The sequence below is a fragment of the Stylophora pistillata genome, chromosome 6 (assembly GCF_964205215.1).
Source record: "Stylophora pistillata chromosome 6, jaStyPist1.2, whole genome shotgun sequence".
Taxonomy (NCBI): domain Eukaryota; kingdom Metazoa; phylum Cnidaria; class Anthozoa; order Scleractinia; family Pocilloporidae; genus Stylophora; species Stylophora pistillata.
The window spans coordinates 35,831,867-35,851,341 of NC_142524.1; the positions used below are offsets into that span (position 1 = coordinate 35,831,867).

The window sequence follows — 19,475 nt, forward strand, 5'->3', positions numbered from 1 at the left end:
GTAAAGCGTGCAAGGGATATACGGTTTTGATCGGTACATCAATAGGAAGACAACTCCAAGTCACTTGCCATCAGAATAAAAGTAACATAAATGTAACTTTAAATAGCTTTTATTAAATCTAACAAACTCACTGTAGCACAGAAAGAAAAAACAAGAACCTCTAAAAACGCAAACAGTTTATAGCTTTCTAAACTTTCCATCGATATAAAAAACCTTTTTACATTACAGAACAGAGTACAAAAGTTATTTTGTGTATGCTGCCCCTTTTGTCCCAAGTTTCAGTAGTGCAAGTGGGTAAATTTTACACCTGTCCCACGTATGGTACTTTTCTTCTTATTATGCAAATTCATATTGTTAAAATTCCTTTTTAAGGTTAACAGAACAGAAAAATCGCACGTAAACAACGTTTGTCGATGATCGTTCGTGCTTTAGAATATCCTCTTCTACTGCAAAACGTGACAAATGTCAACGGTTTGCGCTAATTGATAATTATTTATTGATAGGAAGTTTCCAGAGAGCATTTTAATGAGTTCTATATCTCCGTGATCGTTCGAACTCACCTGAACGAGTTAGAAACTAGTAAAATGGAAAACACTGGCAACCTGCTTTATTGGTCCTGTGTGGTTAACTCTGCGTTGAACTCGTTCATATCTTACACAACCATCATGATAAACATTTTAACAATCCACGCAATGAGAAAAACGTCGGAATTGCCAAAGACTTTGAAAACATTGCTGCTGAGTCTTGCTGTGTCTGATCTTGGTCTTGGATTGGTGCAGCCTCTCCATGTTGTTACGATGGTCTCGTGTACCCCTGAGAAAGCACCTCTCGAAGACACGCAGAATGCACTTTCAAAAATCTTCCAGTTTTTGTATCGTTCCTTTTTATTTGCTTCGTTTCTGGGTGTTTCGGCTCTGGTGGCCGACAGATTTTTAGCCGTTCACCTTCATCTTAGATATCGGGAACTAGTGACTTACAAGCGTGTTGTTGCTGTTGTTATAACATTATGGATTCTTAGTGCTTTGCTACCATTAATGGATTTCCTCCCGCTTGAAATTGTCAAAACAGTTATAGAGGCTGTTACTGGTGTTTGTTGTTTTATTTGCACTACAATTTTTTGTTGTAAAATTCATTTCGCTGTGCGGCGCCACACAAACCATATTCAAGCCCTTCAAACTTTACAAAACAATGAAATGGCGGTGAACTTTGCGAAGACAAGGAAATCGGGTTTGTGTACATTCTACTTTTTTTTGTTTTGTTATTTGCCTCAATATTGTGCGTTTATTTTAGGGTTTTTTTTCATTAATGGACCAAGTAGTATGTTTGAAATTTTTTTTATGTGCACCACAACCCTGGCGCATCTTAATTCATCGTTGAACCCTCTAATTTACTGCTGGAACATGAGACACATTCGAAAGTCTATCCTTTGCATATTAAGAAATGCTTTTACTCGTCAAAACTGAACTGCTAGAGCTCTAGCTAAGGATATTGTCAACTTTAAACGTTTTCTGCAAAATCTTTGTTTGTTTATTGTTTCTTTACACACGAAGTTTTTTATATCGATAAAAAGATGAGGAGGGTATAGACTGCTTGGGTTTTTCGAGGTTCTTGAGTTACATCGAGTTTTTCATATTTAATTTCAATTCAATTCAATTTATTTATTTGTTAGCAATACAATATTATCACAGTCCTAGGTGACCCGCAATTAGCAAGCTATTCTAGGCGGGCCACCCTTCTAAAACAAGTGCTGTCTCTGCTAATGATCACATACCGATACAATTAAACAAAGATAATCATTAAATAAAAATACAATTGTTAAATAAAATAAAATAAAATTAAGTCCGTTGAATAATTAAATAATCAATTGCAAAGTTATCAAGATATATAATACAATTGAACAAGACTTAAACGAAGAGTTACTTTATCAAGAGATATTTACAAATTTCTGAGCAGCGTATATCAACATTCATCTCCTCATTTTCCAAAAGTTTTAACAGGCGATTTTTAAGTTCACGCTTAAACGGGGTTCTGTTTTTAATACGAAGTTCTTTTGGGATGCTATTCCACAATCTTACACCTATTCTAGCAAAAGAAAATAAAAGTTGGTTAGTTCTAGACGCTTTAACGTATAGATTAGCCGTTGCTGAGAATCTTGTGAAATGGTGATGAACCTGCTCGGAGTGGAGAAAGAGCATAGAAATATTAGACGGGGCACGGTGATTATCAATGTCATGCATCAAAGAGGAAACCAAATGAGAATAGAGCATAGTTATTGGTAAGATTCTGGAGTTAACAAATAGCGGGGCACTATGAGTTTTGCTATCCGCAAAATACATTAGTCGTAGAGCACGTTTTTGTAAAATGAGAACCTTATTTAAATGAGTGTTAGCAGCTTGTCCCCAGGCAATAAGACCATAAGAGATATAGGGTTCAATTAAGGAGCGGTAGATGTTAAGAAGTGTGGCAAATGGGACAAGATGTCTTAACCTGGCAATTATACCAATTCCTTTACTAACTTTAGATGAGATATAATCAATATGATACTTCCAAGAGAGGTTATTATCTATCAGAATTCCTAGATATTTCACAAAAGTTTTTTGTTCTAGAGATACACTTTTTTTAAGATCGTTATTATAAATTTTCAAGTGAACTATGTAGTCCAATTTGCGTTGGTAAGGATGGAAAATAACAAAGTTAGATTTACTAGTGTTAAGAGAAAGTTTGTTTGCGTCCAACCAGTCACCCACTTTTGCGAGTTCATCATTAACAACTTTTTCAAGATCCTTAAGATCTTTGTTTGAATAAAGCAAGTTAGTATTGTCAGCAAATAGGTAAAACTCAAAAATCTGGGAGCAACGGTAAATGTCGTTAACATAAATCAAAAAGAGAAGGGGGCCAAGTACAGACCCTTGAGGGACACCACAAACTATCTCTTCTATATTCGATAAGGTTGAACCAATTTGAGTCGACTGGTTCCTGTTCAACAAGTACGAAGAGAACCAGTTATTAATTATTCCTCTGACTCCATAATGATATAATTTGTGCAGTAAGATTGAGTGATCCACCGTATCAAATGCCTTTTTTAGGTCAATAAAAATACCACAAGAGAATAACTTTGCATCAATATTAGTTTGAATTTTGCTTAAGATATCTAAAATTGCATGTTGGGTTGAACACTTGTCTCTAAATCCATACTGAGAAGTAAAAAAGATACCATTTTTTTCGCAATGTGATTTAAGACGTTTAGCCATCAATTTCTCAAATAATCGATTGAAGACAGAAAGGAGGGAAATTGGGCGGTAATTACATGGATCAGTTTCGTCTCCCGATTTGTAGATAGGAATTACTTTGGCATGCTTCAAAAGATGGGGATAAATACCCGTTGAGATAGACTTATTCATCATGGCAGCTAAGAGTGAAGAAAGGATATGGCGCCCAGATTTTAGAAGATGAACCGGGCAAGAATATAGGCCATATACTTTATTACTGGGTATAGCCAAGATTTCCAAGTCCACCTCGGATGGAACGACGGGATCAAAAAAGAAAGACTTAAAGTGATTAGTGCCGACAAGGTAGTCCTGGAAATTTATCCTGGAAGGTGATATATTGCGTGCAAGCCGCGGTCCAATAGACGCAAAGTACTGATTAAAGATATTGGTTATTTCAGATGGATTTTGTGTTACTCCAGAGTTGTTAGAGCGTTGAAGGGCTGATACTGTTTTTTTGTTACGCTGTCTGTTCAATAGTTCATTAATCCCCTCCCACGTTTTTTTAACATTTCTTAGATTTGTAGTGAAGTAAGCTTCATAATACAGTCTTTTACTGAGACGAGAAAGACTAACAATTCTATTCCTATACAGCTTATATTTTGATTTATCTCCTGAGTAAAAAAGTCTATTCTTTATTTTGATAGATTTACGTAGGCCCTTAGTTATCCACGGTTTGGAAAATTGTTTAGCCTTGCGCCTAGATAAAATTTTGAGAGGAGCGTGTTTATTAATGAGCTTGTTAAATTTATTGTAAAAGGAAGAAAAGCATTTGTCTACAGATCCATATGTCATTGAGTTATCCCAATCAGTATCCGAGACATCATTAATAAAGCATTCTTCAGAGAAGTTGGAATAATCGCGAATTTTATGTTTAGCAGTAAAATTTTTTGGTATAAGACTGTGGATAAAACAAAATTGGGAGTAGTGATCACTAATGTCTGACACGATATTTCCACCTGAAATTTTATGATCAAATCTATTCAGAAATATATTATCAATGAGTGTGGCAGAATTATTGTAGACTCTAGATGGTTTATCAATTACCGGGAAGAACGAATAACATTGTAAAGATAACAAAAAATTTTGGGAGTAATCGGAAATTTCAGATTTGAGGAGATCAATATTGAAATCGCCCATAAGATAAACAACTTTATCAGAGGAGCTAAGTTTTTCTAAAGTAAAGTCAACATATTGGAGGAATTGTTCCGGATCATTATGCTGCCTATAAATCACTCCACAAACGATATTTTTACTCTTTAGGGATTCAATTTCGATCCATAAAGCCTGAAAAGCGTCTTTAGATGTTCTCTCCAGAACCTTATATTTCAAACAATTATTAATGTACATTCCAACACCTCCACATGATAGAGGTGTTGGGACATATTCAAACTGATAGTTTGGTATGCAGGCATTGAAATCTAGCCCAGATGAATTTGTAATTTTTGTTTCTGTAATACCGATTACACTGAATTGGTAGTCAAGTTCATCTAAAAGATGGACTTGAAAATTATCAATGTTTTTCCGCAAACTTCTTACGTTAGTATGAAGCATAGAGAAAGGACCTTGACTATCTGATTCCAACAAAGACTCTTTAAACATAGAAAAACTATAGGGTGAGAAATATTTACATCTAATTTGTTGTATGCTTAAGTTTCTGTCGGGATTTAATGTTGATTCGGTATTTAAGCGAAACAAATCTAAATCAGTCATAAATACTATGAAGTTTGTCTAAGTACTTCTTGGTCGGTAAGTCACTGTTGAGAATGTTATTAAACTGTCCATGAGCTCAAATAATATCAACATTCGCGTATGGAAGTTCGCTTAGGGTAGATTTAATTGTACAACGAACACGTTTCTCGCTAACACTCATACTTATTATCTAAAAACAGACAAACAAATCTACATCAACATGAATACTTAGCCTTCACGTCCATTCGTTAATCGGTGCAGGTCCGTGATATCCTTAATCTTGATGGCTCGAGACGTGGTATCTTTACGAAGATAAACAAGCGATCCCTTCGACCAGCAATATTGATAGCGAAACTGCTCCTTGAACCTCTTAGCTTCAAATAAAACCTTTTGCATCCTTGGCGTTAAATGGTCAAAAATTCTAACAGCGGAAAGGGAGGCACCCTCAGGTAAACCAACAGCAGATGGGGCAACTTTACTTGCATTTCTTTTATGATTCATGACATCATCTTTTGACAATCGTCTAATAAATCGACAAATGATTGGCCGCGGGCCGCCATTGTCATCGCTTCTTGTTGGGACTCGATGGGCTGTGTCAATGTCATGAATTGATACAGCAGATCCAATTGCCTTAAATAAACAATCACATAGCTCACTCGTAGAGGCCGAGGATTCATCTTGACTCAATTGAGGGACACCAACAATCTTAACATTATATTGATAACTGTACTCTTGAAATTCATCGATGCTCCTGGAAACTCTGTTAACTTCAACAGCAATCTCATCAAGCATGGCACCTAAGCGATCAAGTTCTTTACCAGCAGAGACCCTGAATCGCTCAAAGTCATCATATTCTTTACTCATGCATTCTAAGCTCTGCTCTACTTCGTCATTAGTCGCTGCAGGTTTTTTTGACTGCTCCAGCAGCATCTCCTTCATCTTAGCAATCTCATCCGCCATGACAGACAGTTGATCTTTAAGCTTACTGTTCTCTCTCTTGAGGCTAGCAACAGACTCAGGCATTCTTGAATCTCTCAGAAAGCAAAAAAAGAAAAACGATCGAGAAAAAAAGAAACGAAAAATTATCCAAAACGAAACGAAAAATTATCCAAACTTGATTAAGATTAGCGGAGCTCGTAAAGTAACGTCCGTCCTGACCAACTCACCGCTGACCAGTTACCTTTAGTAAAAGTTTAGTAAAAGCACTAAAAATTTAGTAAAAGCACGGGCGGCCCAAGCTCTCTGAGAACCACACAAGGAACACTGGACTGCCTGTGGTAAAAGTTATGTTTTAGTCCAGACCCGGTAAACTCTGCAAAACGCATTTGCTCTTCGTAGTCACTTTTAGAGACAGCTGATCTTCCGAGCTTTATTAAATTGCATTTGTTTAAGTCCTTTCTCCTCAGTTTGGGTTAAATTAGTGTAAAGCAGGGTTTTTTATATATCCATAGAAAACGAGGCAGTGTTGTAAAGGTAACTCGGTCCACTGATGAAATCAAACGTTAACAAATTTCTACTCAGAAATCGAGCTGGAATATCCTTCTCATTGAACTGGTAATTGGCATACAAGTATACAAGTCTTTGACCGCTATTGTCTGTTGAAAAGCAAAACATATGTATGCAATCTTCGGGTTAAAGGACGAAGCTCTGATGAGTTTGCCAGAGTAAGGTTATTTTGAGTCGAAGTCGAAGTCTTAATGAAAATTTTGTTACGTTTCAAGTAAGGGGGGAAACCGGAAAATGACATAAGTCTACGCATATTTATTCATCGCTCGCGAAAAGAGATAAAACATTTGAAGAAGTGTAACATCTTACTCGAGATGGCGGATGGCATTGGTTTCTTCTCGCTGGTTTTATTGACAGGAACCTGTCGAAAGCATTTTGATAAACAGGTTTAACTTAAGACGCAAGAGTTCTAGTTCTCTAGGGTACAAAGTCATCTTTACGAGTAATAAATAAGCTAAGCTCTTTGAAAATCGGAAACACTGAAAACCCGCTCTACTCATCCTGTAACGTTAATGCTGCATTGAACTTGTTCGATTGTTTCACAGCCATTATGATGAACATTTTAACGGTTTATTGATGAAAGTGGTCATTTCCACATTTTGCAGTAAGAAATAGAGGTCGAATATCCTACTCACTCATCTGGTCTTTGGCAGACAATTAGATTCGGTCCAAATCGAACTGTAATTTTTTATCATAGGATTTATTTCGCTGTGCGGCGCCACCCAAGCTTAATTCAAGCCTTTCGGGTCCATCAAGTTTCACAAAACAATGAAATGGCGGTGAACTGTACTGAAATGTACTGCTGAAAAATGAGACACATTTGGCAATCCATCATTTGCATGCTGCGAAATGTGATCATTCGTCAGAACTGAACTGTTAAAACTTAAGATGATATTATTGTAGACTTTAAACGTGCTTTCTGCCAAATGTTTATTTGTGCTTTGTTTTTTTATATCCAAAGTTTTTCATAGAGATTAAGAGCAGAGGAGCTTATAAACTGTCTGCGTGTTTTCGAGGTTCTTGTTTCTCTCTCTGTTATGGAGAGTTTTCTAGATGAAATTAAAGCTGTGAAAAATAGACTTTACATTTATTTTACTTTCATTCTGTCGGAAGTAGACACATTCAGTTTTTCCCTTCTTATTTGTTTTGCTCTAGAAGAACTTTTTTCTTGAAAACAAAAGGTTTTGGATTAAAATTCAACACCGGACCTCGGTAGAAACAGTCAATTTTAGAGACAGCTGATTTTCTGTACTTAATTGAAGTGCATTTTCTTACGTCCCTTTTTTGTTGTGCTAGATTATTGTAAATGAGGTTTTTTCCCATTTTTATAGATCTCTAGAAGATGAACATTGGTGTTTTTCAATGTCCGCTTCAACAGCGAAAAGTTACTGTTAAAGTTTTTTTGATTTCGATATTGGGTTTGTTTCGTATAATTGTCAAAACGTAGGTCTTGTCGCTTTTAACAGGGTAAACAAATTAAAGTTTTTGCCGATGGAACTTGAGCATTCGCGCCAAAGGGGAGTTATTATGTTTAATATGTTGTTCTCTTAATAGCTTCGTTTAAGTTATTCGCTACAGCTGTTATTCTAGACTGCCATAACTCGCGGAATTTTCGAATGTAAAGAGGTGTTTTTTATTTTTCTTTTCCAAAATTCCGCTTACTGAAAGTGACACGCCGCCGCCTCCTAAGTACAACCTCTATCTTTCTGACGAAAGGGAACATTTTACCACTTCTAAGTCTAAAGGTCGGCACACACGAGGGGACTAGTCCCTGCTACCGGTCCCCTCGTGTAAACCCTTCAAAGACTTGTCGCCGGGACTAGTCGCAGGGACTAGTCCCCTCGTGTGTGCCGACCTTAGTTTTTACCAAGTCTGATGACAAATTTTTTCTCGGATATGAGATCGATTTCTCCAATCACTGATATGCTAATTGACACATAATTTATATACTTTCGATGTGTATTAAATGGGAAAACGTGAAATGAATTGGCGAACGTTGTTTCGGCGGCTTAAACATCGACCATATGGGCCACAAATACATAACAGGAAAGTAGCTATTTATCAGTACAGTGAATAACGTCGGAAGAACACAGATAAAAAAGCACTTCCGCATGAGCACGCGTGTCTTTCGATTTCCTGGTTGGCACCGGAGAAAGCTGTCAAATGCATCAACTTATTCATAAGTCTCTGGTTTCCAACTACTTATTAATCCTGGCTTTTGCCAGAATTTATCATGAAGCTTTTCGAAGTAACTCTCCGTTAATTCACGATGAAGCCTGTTTGTTTCATGAAATCCATTTCTTCTGAGCGTACTTCGTGAACTTGCTGACAAATCAGCCTCCTGACTACCCGTTATAGAATGGGGAAAAGCGAAAGCCCGTATTACTCATCTTGTGTCACTAATTCCGTGTTGAACTGCTTCTTTTGCTACACATCCATTATGTTGAACATTTTGACGATCCATGCGATGAGGAAGACGTCAGCATTGCCAAAGACTTTGAAAACATTCCTACTGAGTCTCGCTGTTTCTGATCTTGGTGTTGGTTTGCTGGTGAAACCTGCTTATGTTGTAAGGCTGATTACTTGCGCTACTAGTGGAAACTTTATCTACCCCGAGCTAAATAATTTTACCTACATCACTGCCTTATTTTCGGATTTATTCTCGTGTGCGTCACTTTTCGGTGTTACTGCTCTGAGCACAGACAGATTTCTGGCCATTCACCTTCATCTCAGATATCAAGAACTTGTGACTCACAAGCGTGTTGTTGCTGCGGTGTTGATGATATGGACGTTTAGTTTCTTGTTTTCATTGCTGTTAATGCTGGATTATTTCTGGCTCAAATACGCTGGAAGAATCGTAGTCACTGTTACTTTTTGTTGTTGTATTATTTGTACAACAATCATTTATTTTAAAATATATTTAGCGGTGAGGCGCCACAGAAACGTAATCCAAGTGTTGCAACTAACACACGGGGGTGGAACGACAATGAACGCGGCCAGGTTGAGGAGGTCGGCTAGCAGTACCTTCTACATATACCTCGTGTTTTTGTTGTGTTATTTACCCTGGTACTGTGTCTATATTTGGGGTTTTTCTGCCGTTAAACAAACCACCAGATTTCGTACTAGTGTTATTTATACGTTAACGCTTTTGTTTTTCAATTCGTCTCTAAACCCTGTGGTATACTGCTGGAAAATGAGACACATTCGGCAATCTATCATTTGCATTCTTCGAAATATATTTCTTCGTTAAAACTGAAGAAACTTTTAAGGTAGCTATATAACAACCGAGCACTTCGGAGGCAATCTTCAAGTATTATGAATAGTTCGCAACGAAAGTAAACGAATGTGTTTCGCACAGTCGAGAAATTGTGAGTCACTGTAGTTTGCTTACAGGTCATATGTAAATGTAGACCTATATTTGTATTCAATTTGTCAGCTTAGACAGCTTAAGTTAATTGAAGTTATAACATGCAGATGTAATGTTTTTCTACCTCTTTTTCGTCGGAAGCAAAGGGTAATTTTCTTGTTACATGTATTGGTTTTAAAACAGAAGTACGAATACTACATTAGAGACTCCTAGTCGTTATGTTACAGGAACCGGAGTTGAGCGTCGGCCTGATGGGCCACGTGGCTCATAAACAGACTATGAATGCTATATACTCAGATCTACTAGCTTTGTTTATAAAAACATAGATTACCGTAATGATGTCTTTAGCAGGCTTGAATACAAAAGTAAAAACTTGTTATGATAATCAAGAAAACTGAATGGAATGGACTATAAACCTAAACATTAGATTGAAACCGATAAGCGGAATCGTCTAAACAACAACAACAAAAACAATAACAAAGAGAAATTTCGCAACGAGTGAGACGCCCAAAATAAGCCCACGCCGAGTGAGGGAAAGATGGAATGTCGAGGAAAAGGTACATTTTACTTTAGATGTTCTCTCACATTTAGAACTTTAAGCCTCTCCTCAAACAGCCAAAAACAACTCCCTTACCTTCTCACCTTCATACTCAGATATGTAAATTTGTTTTGTGTTGTATTTAAAAGCCTTTTGATGTTTAAAGCTGTCTCTTGAAGCGAGGTTTTTTAAGAGGGCTAGAGTTTCAGGGCTTTCTCAGTAGAGGATCTCCTCACGGAATTGATTATATGCCGAAGCATCCATTAATCGACATTAAAAATCATGATCCTCTAAAGAATTCTCTGGTTTTAAGAAATTTATCAGGTAATCCGAAAATATTCGAGAGCTCAAAATAAAAACCTGTTTCACCTAACGGTGGTCTCTTTTGTTTCCCTCCGCACCAATGTTTCGGTCATGTTTGTTTGTTTGTTTGCTTTTTTTGTCAATCGTTTCGCTTTTTCGGTCGTTTTGTTTCAGTGGTTTCGCCACTAAATTTTCTCCGATTCTTATTGGTTTAAATTGATCACGTGACGCGATAATGTTCATCTGTGGAGAGATACTATCAGCCCATAGTGCACTCTATTGTTTAATTAGATTTGCAGTGATGGAGCCAATCAGATTGTAGCGCTTGTGTTGGTGCTCTGGTCAGTAGCTAAAGCTAGATGTTGCGCCAGCCCTCAAGTTATATGCTCTGACGAACTGTTAACGCGAGATGTTCCATTTTTTTTAGTCGCAGTTTATTTACCTTTATCAACAATGAACATTTAATAATCGTGGCGTGTCGTCTCGCTCTACAGTTTATCATTGTTACTTTAGTTTCAACTGACATTTTGTACAACACGGAGATATTGAATAATCAAAGTACGTGGGGTTTTTCCATTTCTTCTGCAAAACTAGAATTTTGAGATGATAAACACAATTTCATGATGGAATATAATACGATTTTTTTTTTATTGGCTGCGTTTTTTTTTTTAATCCAGGGACGCATGGTGTTCCTAATATCATTTTTTTTTTTTTTAATGCTTATGTACAAAAGGGAGGACTAACACAGGTTTTAATTCTAAATTGTTGACATGACGGCGATGGCACATTTTGTTGTTGTCATTGATTACGAATGATGCGTTTTCCGACCTCTTATGTCAAGATTTATTAAGACTTCATTTCCAATGAGTTCCTGTGAATATTTTCATAAAAGAAATGAGAATCTGTTTTATCACTTTCACCCAATGACAATAATTTTAACGTCAGGATCTTATCTTTTTGTGTATTTTTGTGTGGAAACATGGAGGCGGGAGTGCATTTTCCGGCTTTTCGTAACTCAAAGGAAATATTTGCAAAGTAGCGATGATCTTTGCCTGTTGACGACGTTCATTGTCTATTTTATTGGATCGCTAACGAACGTTTTAGGGAGGACAGCGCTTGCGGGTAACACCGGTGTCATCAAACGGAAATGGAAACGTAAAACCGTTCACCAACCAAATATTGACACGGAATAAGGAGATGAAGCCATTTTTTTTCTAAATTTAAGAGTAAGGGCTGAGTATTTTCTTCTAGTTGCCGACCAGCAAACTAAATGAAAGCTCGAAATATCCCAGGTCTGAATTTGGACAAAAAAATATTGCTATCTCGACGTATTTATTTATTTATGTATTTATTCATTTGTTCTTACCAACTTAAACAATTGTTAACTTCATCAAAAGCGAAATTCAATAAGTAATAAAGATGAGATTATGTTTTGATCTTTTTTACGTTGCATTCATTAGTCCATGACAGTTACCCGCAGTTTGTTTACTTTCGCTGATAAAATACACTTTATAAAGTGGTTCATGCAATTCGAGAGTTAAAGTCTCCTTGAAGATCGGAGTCTATGAAGCGCACAGTCTCACTGGTTTTATCAGCAGAACGCCCGACCTCAACTTAAGTCACAGTTCTACAATGGCAGATACAAAAGAACAGTTTTATTTGCCTCTCATTGTTAACGCTGTATTGAACGTTGTCTCCTCTTTCGCAGCTGTAACGTTGAACATTTTAACAATCCATGCGATGAGGAAAACTTCGTCCTTACCAGAGACTTTGAAAATATTACTGTTAAGTCTTACTGTTTCTGATCTTGGTGTTGGGTTGTTGGTGCAGCCGTTTTACGTCGAAGAGCTACTTGCGCTTTTGCTGCAAAACGATCTTACGTTCAGTGTGCGGAAATCTATGGATTTTATAGTTAGATTGATTTTGTATGCTTCTTTGTTCAGTGTAACTGCTGTAGGTGTAGACAGGTTCCTGGCCGTCCATCTTCATCTCAGATATCAGGAACTTGTAACTCACAAACGAATCGTTGCAGGTGTCTTGCTGATATGGGTGTTCAGTGCATTGCTTTCAGTGATGAGGATCATTTGGGTGCACATGGGAATCGTGGTCGGTTTCATTTTGGGTTTTTGCTTTGTTTCTCTGACTGTGGCGTATTGCAGAATTTATTTCGTGGTAAAAAAAATTAATGAATAGAAGTCAACACTGGAACTTGCATTCGTTTTTAATCGTAAATGCCGCGGTTGTAGTCAATTTTCGAAATAGGTTATTTTGTGAGCTTCATTTAAATGTTTTTTCCAGAAGAAAGGTGTTTTATTTTCATTTTTATGGAAAACGAAGCCTGGTAAACTTGGAATCGTTAATCATTTCTGAAGAAATGCCTGATACTCTCAAGAAGTTTGAAAATACACTCAGAAAGCATGCGATTATTCTGTTGGATTATGAAACGAGAAATAAACTCGATCAAGACGGTCATTCAGGTTAATGGTGACGATATAATTTAAGGCACGTGGAATTTTCGATTTAGGTAAACCGACAGTTGGTACCATTCTGTAGAAATTAACTCATTAGTCCTGGACAGAACTAGGTAAAGGTTGGAGGCCACTCCTGAATTACCGTTGGCCTCTTTTTCAAAACGAGGCCTGATGCTTGACCATTCTTGTGAAAATGAGCTTAATTTGCATGTCGATGAGAACTTATCATCATACGTAAGGATGAGTAGCAGGACTCACTTTGTAAAAGAGGCTTAAGGTAATTCATAAATGGGCGATTTAAACAAGGTAAACATGCCGTACAAGAGCAAACTATGTCATGCGGAAAAGAGGGCCAGCGAATATTAAATTACACCTTTGAAAGCTGCTTCTCCTATCTTAAGATGCAATATTGCAAGTTAAGAGAGTTTTAGAGCTATGCTGTTTTTCGTACATTGCTAATCCTAGCCTTTTTCTTCTGCACATTCGTGATGTTACAACTCCGTTTTGAAGTGTGAGCTTTGAAACAACGAAATGAGAAAATAAACAGTCCAAGACTGCACGTGGTTACTGATATTGCACCATTTTTATAGGATTTAAAACAGCTAGAGGTTGTATAATGACGCTAGAAGGTAGTGTTGCAGAATATTTCTCTCACATGCAAGACAGAAAACCTGACGCATCCCACATATTTATGAGTACCCTGTTCCACAAGAGAAAGGTGGTTCAAGAATATACTGACTAATTGACATTCAACCAATAATTAAATGGTAACAAATAATCATGTTAACTATAACACTACTACTACCACTACCACTACTACTACCACTACCACTACCACTACCACTACCACTACCACTACCACTACCACTACCACTACCACTGCCACTGCCACTGCCACTGCCACTGCCACTGCCACTGCCACTGCCACTGCCACTGCCACTACCACTACCACTGCCACTGCCACTGCCACTACCACTGCCACTGCCACTGCCACTGCCACTGCCACTGCCACTGCCACTGCCACTGCCACTGCCACTGCCACTACCACTACCACTGCCACTGCCACTGCCACTGCCACTGCCACTGCCACTGCCGATGCCGCTGCCGCTACCGCTACTACGACTACCACTACCACTACCGCTACCGCTACTACTACTGCTACTACTACTACTAATAATAATGATATTAGATGTTTTATTACATTTAAGCGTTTCGATAGTGACGCCTGGAACCTTTAGTGTTTTGACTGAGGTTTTTATTACATAGCAATTAAGTTTAAGACTTTTATTACTAGGGTCCCATAATTAGGAATTGCTATAGGAATTTTAATTGTAAGGACTCTGGTCGTTGCATTGATTGGTGACGGCTTGCCGCCCAATCATTGTTTAGGATATCTGGGCATCCAGAAGTTTTTACTGCCATCATAATAATAATAATAATAATAATAATAATAATAGTAATAATAATAATAATAATAATAATAATAGTAATAATAATAACAACAACAACAGTAATAATAAAGATATTTAATAGGGGCTAGCTCAAGAAATGTATTTACATTCGGCAAAACTAAACTGTAAATGGCAGTGACAGAGAATGTGAATATCTCCTATTGGTTTGTAAGCTATGGCCGCTATGGCGTTCATTGAGTCTTTTGTTATAGGACATATATAAGTTTTGATGTTTGTAATTTAATCATCTTAGCTCTCGAACTTTTCAAGTTTTACGGTATTTTTTTCTTGCATTTAATTTAGGCTGTTTTACCTCTAGCCTTCTTTGTTACTTTTATTCCATTTTTGTGAGACCTTTGTTTCATACAGCAAGGCACTCCGCGTTTTAGGATATTCTGTCATTCAGTGTTTAAAGTGCATAGGACGCGAAATTTTTTTCTCTTGTTTCTTGTAGTTGGATATCTATAGGAAACATTTCGTAGCCTTAAAAGTGCTGGAAAAGTCTAAAAAGTATTTTTTTTTTTTTTGCTTCCAAAATACGCGAAATTTGCCTTCAAATTTGTCCCGGTCATCGCGCGGCCAAAGTCGCACGTGATATCATAACGTGACGTCACATTGTGTACCTCAGTGCAACATCAAATATGACATTCTCGCCTACAAAACGTTACTGACTCATTTTCATGCACTCCAGTTCGTTGCCAGTATGCCCTCCCATTCTGATCGCGAATTAAAAGAGCAACTTGTAAGAGCACGGTCCTGTTTGTCAGAGCACTGTAATCTTCGTGTTGCGCGATGCAGCTTATGATTTCGATGGAACCATCGAAAACTAACTGTCTTCTGGCATTTGTGACCTCGCAGCAACAACGGAATGCTAGTGAGTCTGCCAAGGTTTCGTCACGGCACTGTTTACATTTGCACCTAAGGTAAGGTAGAGCTATGATTACACTACAGTTTCGCTGTTTTATAATATTCACAAAAAGCCATGATAAACATGATTCACTAACCATTCGCTGACTGCAACGCGACGTTCAAATCTGGCCTCCGAAACTGAAGGCGTCAGTCCATCAAGGTCAGCATCTTCGCTTTCTTCGTCTTGTTCGCCATCGCTTACGAGCGGTTCGTCTCGGTATGGTGCGTGCTCTCCTGTAACTACTTCTACTTCATTAATGTTTATGAATTGTTAGTTCAACAGGACACACGTATCTTCAAGAATGTTTTTAATAATACATTACACCCTTTAAGAGCTATAATGCCAAAAAAGAAATCAACCAAGTACAATCTGAGGAAAGAGACAAGTCACCATCCTAAAATAAACACTGATAGGTTCAAAAACACGTTTGTTAATCGCTTAATTTTTAAACATAATCTAGTCTTATAATTTTTATCTTGATTTTCTCTGTAATTTATATATATACCTTCTTTTAATGTTGTAACATAGGATATGTGATTATTTATCTTATGACTTAAAGATTCAATTCAATTCAATTCATCTCCACATTCTTCGAAGTCAATGGACCTTTCAGAAGAGTCGGACTCAAAGGAATCATTAGAATCACTGGACATCTTTGCCTTTCAATGCACTATCTATCTACTACGAAGTACTGTCTCTTGGCGACAACAGACCTGCGCGGCAAAGGTACACAATGTGACGTCACGAATAACTTCGACGGCGATAAACTAGGTCCCAGTTTCCGGGACAAATTTGAAGGAAAATTGCGCGTTTTTCCATAGCAAAAAAGTGCTTTTTACATTTTTAAAGCTTCGAAACGTTTTCTATAAATATCCAACTTCAAGAAACAAGAGAAAAAAATCTCGTGTAATGTGCACTTTAAGGATATTCCGCCAATCCGTCATTCCACCGTTTCATCAGTCCATCGAAGAGGATGACTCTGCTAAACTACGGACCTTGCTCGCTTCGCAAATTTTGTGGCTCTTTTGGGCATCGGTCGCTAATTCAAATGGTAAAATGCTCTCTCTCTCTAAATAACTTTTTTTTTGCTCAAAGTTTCCACGATGTGCAGATCGCACCTATTTAGATATTTCTGTAACGAAGCCACTGTGAAATTATTTCCAAATGTTTATCATCTTTTGTAGTGTTACTGCAAGAACTGAAAAATTACATCTTCTATCTACTGGTCATAAATCGCGGATTTCAACGTAAAAATATTCTCTCTTCAAAGAAAAAAAATTTTCCTTTAAGTTTGCATGATGCGCCGATCACACCAACAAGAGAATATGTTGATATTCTCTTACACCATTTGTATGCTTGTGCAAGGAAAAGTTTTGGTTTTAATCACGCGCCATCCCGAAATGATTGTGAATCGTCTTTTATAGTGTCACGGCAAGAACTTAAAAAATGACATCTTGGGGTTTTTTCATGCACAAAAGTATTTATTTCAAAGGCATTATTCTCACTTTAGTGTATGCTGCGCCCAATTATCTCTAGTGCGAATGTCGATCTTCGAAGATACTCCGAAATAAACAAGAAGTGACATCGGGTCAAAATCGGGTGAAGTTCGGCTTTAATGCTTACCATCACTCATTTCGAAAAAATACGCAGCTGCGCTTCCTATAGGAGGCAGTAGTTACAAAAACCAGGACAAACATGCTAAGTTTAGACGATGATCATCCTTGCTTTCGATGTCCTCTTGTATAAATACGACGGGACAGATAGTAACAGCTTCCACATATATGTTATCAAAGTCATTGAGAAGTCATTGACAGTAGGCCTAACTTGTCAGAAGAGGTCCAATCATCCACGGCATACAAGCTCGTCTGAACGAGTCAGGGATTAGTCTAGTGAGATCATGGTCAAGGTTCAACTCTCGACCCATTCGTCTTGTATCTCTAATGCTGTTCTTAACTTGTTCCTTTCCTACACAGCCATTATGTTGAACATTTTGGCAATCCATGCGATGAGGAAGTCGTGGGCATTGCAAAAGATTTTGAAAACATTGATGCTGAATCTTGCCGTTTCTGATCTGTGCGTTGGCCTATGCGCGCAGCCTATTAATGTCGTACACCTCCTGGTTATTTGCCGCACCGAAGAACCAACTGCTCTCAAGATTGTCGTTTCCTTTTTGTCTTGTGCCTTTTGGTATGCATCATTTTTTAGTATTATGGCCCTGGGTGCCGAGAGATTTGTGGCCATTCATCTTCACCTCAGATATCAGGAACTTGTGACACACAAACGCGTTGTTGTTTTGGCGACAATAGTATGGGCGGTTAGTGCATTGCTTTCATTAATCACTTCTCTCTGGCCGTCAATTGGCAAAAAGATCGTGGCTGTATTTTTTGGTTTTTGTTTTATTTGTAGTTTAATTTTTTATCGTAAAATTTATTCTACTGTGCGGCGACACACAAACCAAATTCAAGCCCTGCAGGTCCACGATGGGGAAATGGCGGTGAACGTTGCAAAGATAAAGAGGTCGGGTTTGTGCACCTGCTATGTGTATGTTTTGTTTTTGTTGTGTTACTTGCCTTATTGCAGTGGACTTGTTGCAGATATATTTATCCTTAAACCAAATATTGCGTATGCTAATTTTCTTCGGTATACTCTCACACTGGTGTTTGTTAATTCATCATTAAACCCTGTTGTTCACTGCTTCGTAATGAGGGACATTCGACAATCTATACTTTCCAATCTGCGAAATTTGTTTATTCGTCAAAACTGAACTGATAAAGCTGTAAGCAAGATGGCTGTAAACCGTGAAAGAGCATTCTGAAACATTTTTACTTCTCCATTTTTGTTATTAGAAGCAAAAGTTTTAATAATTGAGAGGTTGAAGGAACTTTGAACTTTTTCCTTCACCAGGGTTTTTGTGTCAATATTAATGTAAAAGTATATTCTAGCTGGGTTTTTGAGGTTAATTAAGTTAACTTTATGCAAAATGGAACGAATATTTGTTTTTTATTCAATGTGCTGGGTTTTTTTTTTTTATATATTCTGGAAAGAGAAATGGAGATAATCTTTTTCCACTACGAACAAAAGCTACTTGAGGAACTTTTTCTCGCTCGCTTGAAGACTAATCGTGTATCTATATTTTCGTTTAGTCTGAGGCCAAAGCCACGAAGAAGAGATAGTGGATAAAATGTACGAAGTTACCGTATTTTTCAATTTTTTTTGTTTTTCTTTTATGAAGGTAAACTGAGACAAATGGAAGCCATAAGGATATGTAAATTTTGTTTGATCTTTTGTAAGAGGCCAGATATACTTTTCGGAGTAGAAAGATTAATGATGCGCAGAAGTTTTCCGAGAAAGATGCTGACTCAGTTTTTTAGAATGATTTTTATTAAAACTGGACTAGTGAAAGAAGATGAACTATTACACTGTTTGTTACTGTCATGGCTACTACACCGTTATCTCTAAAAGAATTATAGGTCTTCGCAGGATGTTCAGTATGAATGATACTCAGAATAATAAAAGCACTTATAAAACTTGTATGTAACCGTATCGTAAACATTCATGAAAAAGCTCGGGCGGAAGAGCGTTCCATATATTCCGCCTTTGTCGTTAGCAGCTTTCCCGTCCGGAGATACGAGATGTAGGAAGCCTTCATCTGCGGAAGACGTAAGCCATTTTTTACATTTTTCTTGGAGCGAACCTTTCAATACCAAGTGTGTTGTATTTGATATGCGTAAAGGCGGTTAGATTCGATTCACGGCCATAAACCCGCTTGACAGGAACACAACAGTCAAAATTCATCTGAAAATAAGTAGGACAGCTGACAACTGTTTAAGGATGTGTTTTTAGTCTGATTTGAATGAAAAGCGGTCAGGCAACCATGACGCCCGAGAGAGATTACTACTTGCCCTGCTGACAAGATGGTTTACTCATTAATTACATTCAATGAATCGGTTCACTGACAAAAGCGAACGTTT

General features: G+C 37.5%; 1 protein-coding gene and 1 long non-coding RNA gene across 2 annotated transcripts; both read right to left on the reverse strand.

Annotated features, from left to right (window-relative positions):
* Window positions 1–4,980: 4,980 nt before the first annotated feature.
* LOC148729627 (uncharacterized) lies at window positions 4,981–6,144 on the reverse strand. Its single transcript, XM_088725655.1, has one exon. It carries the CDS (start codon window positions 5,979–5,981, stop codon window positions 5,187–5,189), a length of 795 nt encoding a protein of 264 aa, XP_088581781.1. The 5' UTR covers window positions 5,982–6,144; the 3' UTR covers window positions 4,981–5,186.
* Window positions 6,145–14,654: 8,510 nt separating this feature from the next.
* Window positions 14,655–15,694, reverse strand: LOC148729628 (uncharacterized). The gene is made up of 2 exons (XR_015988696.1): window positions 15,599–15,694; window positions 14,655–15,512 (listed from the first exon to the last, which is right to left on the reverse strand). It is a non-coding gene; the product is annotated as an uncharacterized LOC148729628 (long non-coding RNA).
* Window positions 15,695–19,475: the final 3,781 nt, after the last annotated feature.

Bases quoted from the DNA above. Each gene is read 5' to 3' on its own strand.
- LOC148729627 (XM_088725655.1), bottom strand. From the start codon at position 5,981: ATGCCTGAGTCTGTTGCTAGCCTCAAGAGAGAGAACAGTAAGCTTAAA.